Below are 7,506 nucleotides of genomic sequence, written 5' to 3'. Positions count from 1 at the left end.
CCGCTGTGCCATGCAGGGTGAGACACCCTTCACCCCAGCCTCCCTCCAGACCAGGGAAAAGCAAGAGCCATAAACCAGAAAAAAAAATTAGCAAAAAAAGCTACGAAACCATCAGCAAAAAATAAACAAAGGGGGCATTTAGGAAAAGATGCCGTAGGAAAAGCCAGCCGGAAACCTCCCCGTCTCACAGCTGGTGCGGGGAGAAGTTTGGAATGAAATAAGCCCAAACTTTGATTTTTTTTTTTTTTTTTTGCATAAAACAATGGCGAGCCGTGCTAAGCCGCAGCAGTGTCGCGCCTCCTCGGTTGCGGCTCGTTGCTGCCATCGCATGTCCAGGCCCTATTGCACAAGTCGCATTTCCGCCACCGCTGCTCGGGCCTGATCCTGCACACCCTTTCGGTTGCAGGATTTCCCCTCCAGCCCAGGAGACCCTCATATTTGCTACATTTGCTGCGCCGGTTCCTTCTTGCATGAAGTATCGGCGCGGCTGCTCCATCCCGGTGCGCGCACCGCATTGCCGAAGCATCTGCCGTAACTCCGTGCCGATCCCCTCGAGCTCTCGCTGCCGAATAAAGCTCTTGCGGGCAGCGAAGCGGAGGCACCGGGGACCATCTCTCCCATCACCTTCATGGCGACGCGCTGCCGTGTGCCCCGGCTGCAGCCCCAGCACCCACTGGGAACGGGGAAAAAATTGGGGGTGGAAGGAAAAAGCTCTTGCGTGTAAAACCAGCCAGATCTGCCGGTTGCTTCCCCTGTCCTCCTGCCTCGGTGGCACGGCAAGAGCAGCTTGCGGCTGGCTTGTGCCACCTCATTGCAACATCTGCGGATGGGGAACACGCACCCGCTTGCCCACGGCCCCGGCAGCCCCGGTTTGACCGGACCTGTTTGTCTTTGAATTTGCATTCGGGGCCTGGCACAGACTGCGTCCGCATAAACCACACCGATTCACGTAGCCGCACACGAGCACCCTGCCGAGCCCCCCCTGCCAGACACCCACCACGGGGTGCTAGAGGGGTGCAGGGCCACGTGCTCAGCTCCTGCCTCGTCCCAGCAGCTCGTCCCACCGTCACGTCCCACCTTGCCTGGCCCTAAAATCCCAGGAGCAGCCTGGTTTGTGCTGTGGGCTCAGGAAAAGCTGGACAGGTCTTGCTTCGGAGGGTGGGTGAAATAAAAGCAGCTTGAAACACCAGCGTGGGCAGGCTGCTCCTCTGCAGAAAAGATTTGCTCCCAAGCCCTCCCGTAGTGTATTTAACGATGCCCGCTCGGTTGCGGGCCCCATCGGCAGGCACGGAGGCGGAGGCGATGGCCCAGCCGTGCATGCCCCCGTCCAGGCAGAGTTTCATGAGGAATATTGCTGAAACACAGCTGGATCTTTCCTGGTGGAAAGTTTCAGCCTGAAAAGTTCCGGCTGACTCAGCCTGGCAGAGCTGCAGGCGGGAGGAGCAGCTGGGAGGGGAACCAGCAGCAGGTTTCTGCCCTTCCAGCTGAAGCCAAGGGACCCCAGGTTTGGTTAAAAACCTTTTTTGTTTTCCCCTAATTTTTTTTTTTTAATTTTTTTTTTTTAAATTTTTTTTTTTTTAAACCTGGAAGCTTTCCCTGTGCGCTCCTTGCCATGGCAAGGCCGATTTTCCCGGCCTATCGCCTTACCGCTGGCCCCCCGGTTCCCTCTCGGGGTCACCGAGCTGCGGCCCCACCGGGATCCCCCCCCCCCCGCCCCGAGACCCCGGGGATGGCGCGGCAGCATCACGTGGGAGGCCCCGCCCCGCCCCCGCGGCTCAAAGGGGCGGAGAGAGGGCGTGACTTGGCTCGGAGGGCGTGGCCTGCTGGCAGCGAGGGGCTTTGGGCTGGAGGGGCGGGGCGGGGCCTGGAGGAGTGGGGCGGGGCCTGGAGGAGTGGGGCGGGGCCGGGGCCGGCGGCGCGGGCAGTCGGCGGGAGGGATGCGGCGGCGGGGCGAGCGGGGCGATGGCGGCGGCGATGGGGACGGCGATGGGGACGGTGAGAACGGCCGGGCGGAGGGCAGGACCGGCGCGACCCGGCAGGAGCGGTGAGTACCCGCCGCCGGGGTGCGGGCAGCTTGGGCCGGCCCCGGGGAGGCGCTGCCGGGAGCCCGGCTGAGACTCGGGGCCGGGCAGAGCCGCGCTGCGCTCCCCGGGACCGTGTCGCCGGTCCCCGTGCGGTGTTTCTCCGCCGGGTTTCCGTGGTGTGTCCTCCGGCCGCCTTCCCTGCCGCGCCACCGCTGTTCCCCCCGTGCCGTAGGTCTGTCCCCGTGCCGTGACCGTGCTCCCGTGTCCCCACGCCGTGACCGTGCTCCCGTGTCCCCACGCCGTGGCCTTGTCACCTTGCTGGGGCCGTGACCTCGTGTGTGTGTATGTGTGTATGTGTCCCCCCCCCCGGCCATGGCTGTGCCAGCCTGCCGCAGCCGTGATCCTGTACCACGGCCGCGTCCCCGCGTCACCCTGCCACGGCCGTGATCCTATACCATGGCCTCATGATTCCATGCCGTGACCGCGTGTCCCCATGTCACCTTGCCGTCCCCATGAAGCCACGCGGTGGCCCGTTGGCCGTGCCAGCTGTCAAAGGTGCCCTTTGGCGGGCACGTCCCCTTGGTCCGGACCCATCAGTGCTCGCCGGCCGTGGGTATTGTGCAAGGGCGGGTGTGAGCGCTCGCCCCTGCGCTTGAATATTAGGTGTAGACCAAGAGCAGCACCTACTAATTAACTGCAGTGACTGTGAGGACATTGCTGGCCCGTTGCTCATGGCGTACAGCGGGACGGCCTGGACCAAAGTCTTGGGGTGACCGGGATTTGGGGAGCTCCCTGTTGCTCCAGCATGGCTCATGCCACCCTGCACCCTCCCAGGAGGGATGCCTGTGCCCGGGGGACCATGCCACCTTGCCCTGGCACCCTTTTTGCAACCCTTTCTCAGCATCTTGCAGCACTTCCCAGGGCAGGCAGTGGAATAAATCCACTTCTGCAGGAGCGACGGTGACCCTGGGTGCCTGCTGGCAGGGAACGAGCTGTGCTTGGACGCCTGTCAGAAACCTTTTCCCTAAATCCCCCGGCACCCAGGCTAGTTTCGCCATCGCCCAGCACCATCAGCCTGCAGATGCCCTGCCCTTCCTGCCTGCTGGCATCCCGTGGGAGGCCGCAGGGGAGCGGATCGTGGCCTCTCCTGACGCTGTGTCACAGTGGGACTGCTCCGACACCTCGGCTCCATCTCCAAAAGCCAAACACAACCCCGGCGTGGGGAACCAGTTCCCGGTCCCAGGGAGGGCACAAACGGCAGCTTCAGGCCCTTGCGGGAGAAAAGCCGCTGTATCCAACCATCACAACTGGGGTTGGGAATGGGGACCCCGTTCCAATGAGCCCCAAAGCCCTTGGGGTGGGAGGGGATGTGCTAACGGGGTGTCTGCCTTGCAGGGGCTGGCTGGCCTGGTGCCCCCGGCTGCGCACCCTCCTCCTGGACCTGCTCCTCATCTACGTCTCCGTGCCCTTCCTCATCCGCCTCTTCCCAGTCATGGCTACCAAATTCGTCTTCCTGAACTTACGTGAGTGCCCTGTGGCTGTCCCAACCGGGAGAGTCCCCCCCCAGGGATTCAGCAAGCAGGGGGCTGGGAGGGGGTCCCCAAAACACTGGGTGGCACCGGGACAGCATCCATCCAACCCCCCCTCCCTTGCCATGGGCTTGCAGAGGAGGCATGGAGGGACCTTTCCCGTTGGCGCCTCGTGTTTTGCAAGCTGTAATAACGCGGTGCCGCCGACCCTGTTTACTGCCTGAAGTTGCAACACATCTGGGCACGCACAGCGTCAACAGGGCTAGAAGTCGGGTGGGATGCCTGGGTGGGAAAGCTGGCCATAGCATGGCCCTTGGCTTCCGGACAAATAATTTAAAAACAATAACACGTTGCTTTGGAAAAATGGCTAAAAGCAGCTGGGTAGGAGGGTTCCTGGGTTGCTCATGTGATGGCTGTGATTTCTCCATCAGTGGCATTCCCCTTCTTTGCGGACCTTCGGCGACCGGAGCTGCTGCTGAACAATACCATCAGCCTGTACCTCACCACCGAGCCGGGCGTCACAGTCGGCATTTGGTGAGCGGGGCAGCCCCGGCATCCCGGGTGGGCACGGCCGCGTGGCTACGCCAGTGTCCTGGCTAAACTGGGTGAAGCCCCCCCAGGCTAACCCCTTTCTGGCCCCCCCAGGCACACGGTGCCAGGCAGCAGAGGGGCCGAGGCGCTGGGTAAGGACCAGCGCTGGTACGAGGAGGCACTTGCCGACGCTCACCCCGTGATCATCTACCTGCACGGCAATGGGGGGACCAGGCGAGTACCCCGGAGCACCGCTGCGGGGCTGGGACCGCGCGCGTGCCTCTCCGGGGGGAGGACGGGGTGCGTCGGCTGCTTTCGCGCAGCGTCTCTGCGTGGGGTGAGAACTGGCAAACTCGGTGCAGCAGCCGGCGGTGCCGCAGGGCCGGGACTGCTGCGGCGGTTTCTGACTCCACAAGTGGAAGAAAGTCCATTTGAGTTAAAGGGAAATGTCAAAACCCACCTGCCCCAGAGCATCCAGCTCTCTCCTGGGAAGAGGTCACCCCGGTCCCTCACCGGGGAGGGTCCCTTGAGGGTCCCTCCCCAAGCTTTAACCTCATTTTCCCCATCAGGGCTGCGAGCCACCGCGTCCAGTTCTTGAAGGTAAGTGGTCCCCTGCGGGGGGACTGGGACCTGCTGGGAGTAAGGCTCACGCTGGCTCCGGGGACCCAAGAGGGACCCTGGGCAGAGCGAGCCCGGCCACGCTGGGGGACCTGGGGGTGCATTCTCCCCCCCCCCGCCCCGGGACATAACGCGGTGCCGCTCCTCTGACAGACGATGGGGGCTGCTGACTTCCACATCCTGGCTCTCGACTACAGAGGTAAAGTCACCCCCTCCCTCTCACAGAGTGACCCCCCCCGGAGCCGGTGTCCCCCCCCCCCAGGGTCGTGACACTGAGCCGTGTCCCCCCGCAGGCTATGGGGACTCCAGTGGGCACCCCACGGAGAGCGGCTTCACCACGGACGTCCTGGCACTCTACGACTGGGCCAAAGCACGGAGCGGGAACAGCAGCATCCTCTTCTGGGGACACTCCTTGGGGACGGGGTGGGTGAGGGGGGGACACCCCGTGGGTGCCGGCTGATGCCGGACCCCACAGCCGGTCCCCGGGCTGTGACACTGCTGCCAGACCGGTGCCACCCAGGGATGGACCAAGGGCTTGGAGCAGCTCCTTGGGGGAGGCACCTGCAAAGCAAAACCCAGCAGGCAAAGGGGGGGTCTGAGGGTGCTCTGCACCCCGCCGGGGCGTCGTGGCTGCTCCCCCTCACTGTCACCTCTCTTCTCGCAGGATTGCCACGAATGCGGCAAGGAAACTTCAGGAAGAGAGAGGTAAGGGCCAGCGTGGCTGGGTTAGCCCCACGCGATGTCCCCCCCGGGGGCTCTGCACATCCCTGGCCGGATTTTGGGGGCCACAGAGGAGCTGGGGAGCCCCGTCACTCTCTGCTCAAGCATCAAGCTCGGCCCCCGCGGTGGGGACAAGTGGCTGTCCCCCTCCTCCTTAGCAGATGGGGGCACGTTGGCCTCATGGCCGCTGCCTGGGATGGGAGTGTGGCAGCAGCCCCGGGGTGGGGACGACCCCCCCATAGCCATGCCTGCTCTCTCCCCGCTCTGCCCTCAGGCGTCCAGGTTGATGCCGTAGTCCTGGAGTCATCCTATACCAACATCCGTGAGGCGGCCACCCACGTCCCCATCTCCACGGTGAGCCCGGCGACTCTGCCCCGCGGGGTCCCCCGACCACCCGTGCAGCAATCAAAGCCATGACTTAGCACCCCCCCCCCCAACTCTCTCCCTGGCAGCTCTACCGCCGGTTCCCGGGTTTCGAGTACCTCATCCTGGACTCGCTAGCCCAGGCCGACATGTTCTTCCGCAGCGACGAGAAGTGAGTGCCCGGAGGGATGGGACGCAGCCGTCCCCGTGGGGCTGATGCTGGGACCACCTGGCTGGGGGTGTGTGTGGGGTTGGACATGTCACACCATGCAATCCCTGGACACTCATTTGTGTTTGCCCAGCTTACTCATGTTTTAGAAGCGGCTTTTTATTTGCATAACTTCAGATATCAATATTACTATTGAGCAAAGTCCACAAGCCGACAGCCTTTTTTTGAGCACTACGCTACTACTGTGGCAGCGGGGGTCCTTCCCCCTCTGTGTTTGTGGGTGCCTTTGCTAAAAGCCACCTGGTTCATGGGTGTTTTTGAAGCCTGAGCGCCCTGTGTTGTGGCTTTAAGGTTATTAGGGTGCTGCCGTGCCGGGGCAAGCAGCGTGGGCATCACCCTGGGGCAGTTCAGCTGCCCTTAGCCACCGATGGGCTGGGATGGCTCTGAAAGGCAATGCCACCGTGTGGGGTGTGTGTGTGTGGGGGGTCAGGGTTGCTGTGGGGGTTTTAGCAGCACCCAGGGAGGCTCCCACGGGTCTGTCGGCTGTGGGGTGACTCCTCAGCCCTGTGCTTGCCGCCCACAGCGTGAAGGTGCTGGCCTGCCCGCTCCTCATCCTGCACGCAGAAGATGATACCGTGCTGCCTCCGCACCTGGGCCGCAAGGTGGGGACCACCATCGCCTCCGCGTGGGCTTTACCCAGGGTGGGGGCTGGTTTAGACTGTTTTTGGGGTGCCGGGAGGGGGGGTTGGGGTCCCCCCTGCATGCTGCTAACCACGCTCCCACCCCACGGCAGCTCTTCGAGATGGCACGCAGCGCCTACAAGGACAAAACCAAGGTGAAGTTCATTACCTTTCCCGAAAAGCTGGGCCTGGGCCATGACTACATCTCCTTCAACCCGGAGCTGCCCGCCCTGGTGAAGTAAGTGCTGCTTTGCAGAAATGGGGGGGGGGGGGGCATAGAATGAGCCTTGGCCTCTTCTGCCAGGGGTGCATCCTCCCCTGCTGCAACCATGCAGCTAGCTGCCTTCCCCCTCCTCCTTTCCTTCCCCTCCCTACGGTGCTTGCTGGCATCAATTTTTGTGTTCCAGTCACTCCTCGCTGCCCTGAGCCTGTCCTCAGCCCCAGTGTCATGGGGAGGTGGCCCTGGGGACAGCCCCCAGCTCCTTTTTGCCCTGGGTGCAGAGATGTAGCTTTGCTCTAAGCCCAGCTCAGACCCGCATCCAGGGATCAGAAATCAGGCTCTCAAGCAGCACCGGGCGGTCAGTGATACATCGTAAGGTTTATTGCGTCTTGTTGCAGAGACTTCTTGAACATTAAGTGATGCCAGCCGCTGCGTGCAGCAACCACAAGCACTCCCTCAAACCCACACCAGGAACCCCTCGTTGCACTGAACTTACTGCTGTACGTAATAAAAACTACTGAGAAACTTTAAAATTCGCCCACTGCCTTGAGGATGCCGGGTGTTACTCAGGGGATGGAGATAGTGCCGTGATCTGGGTGCTGCGCCTGGGACAGGACCACGCGAGCCGTGACCGGGAGCATCATATGGGGCA

The 7,506-nt window shown here is 62.8% G+C and overlaps 1 protein-coding gene across 1 annotated transcript; it reads left to right on the top strand.

The window, feature by feature from the left end:
- The first annotated feature begins 1,919 nt into the window (after positions 1-1,919).
- Positions 1,920-7,387, top strand: ABHD12B (abhydrolase domain containing 12B). The gene is made up of 13 exons (XM_052783647.1): positions 1,920-2,044; positions 3,420-3,547; positions 3,985-4,087; positions 4,199-4,318; positions 4,654-4,684; positions 4,856-4,901; positions 4,996-5,125; positions 5,367-5,407; positions 5,697-5,776; positions 5,875-5,957; positions 6,538-6,616; positions 6,748-6,872; positions 7,253-7,387. The coding sequence occupies exons 1-13, from the start codon at positions 1,938-1,940 to the stop codon at positions 7,272-7,274; spliced, it is 1,095 nt and encodes a 364-aa protein (XP_052639607.1). The 5' UTR covers positions 1,920-1,937; the 3' UTR covers positions 7,275-7,387.
- Positions 7,388-7,506: the final 119 nt, after the last annotated feature.

This window comes from Harpia harpyja, chromosome 3, assembly GCF_026419915.1.
Source record: "Harpia harpyja isolate bHarHar1 chromosome 3, bHarHar1 primary haplotype, whole genome shotgun sequence".
Classification (NCBI taxonomy): domain Eukaryota; kingdom Metazoa; phylum Chordata; class Aves; order Accipitriformes; family Accipitridae; genus Harpia; species Harpia harpyja.
Note: the sequence above shows the minus strand (reverse complement) of the source record. Positions and strands in the feature narration are given on the sequence as shown.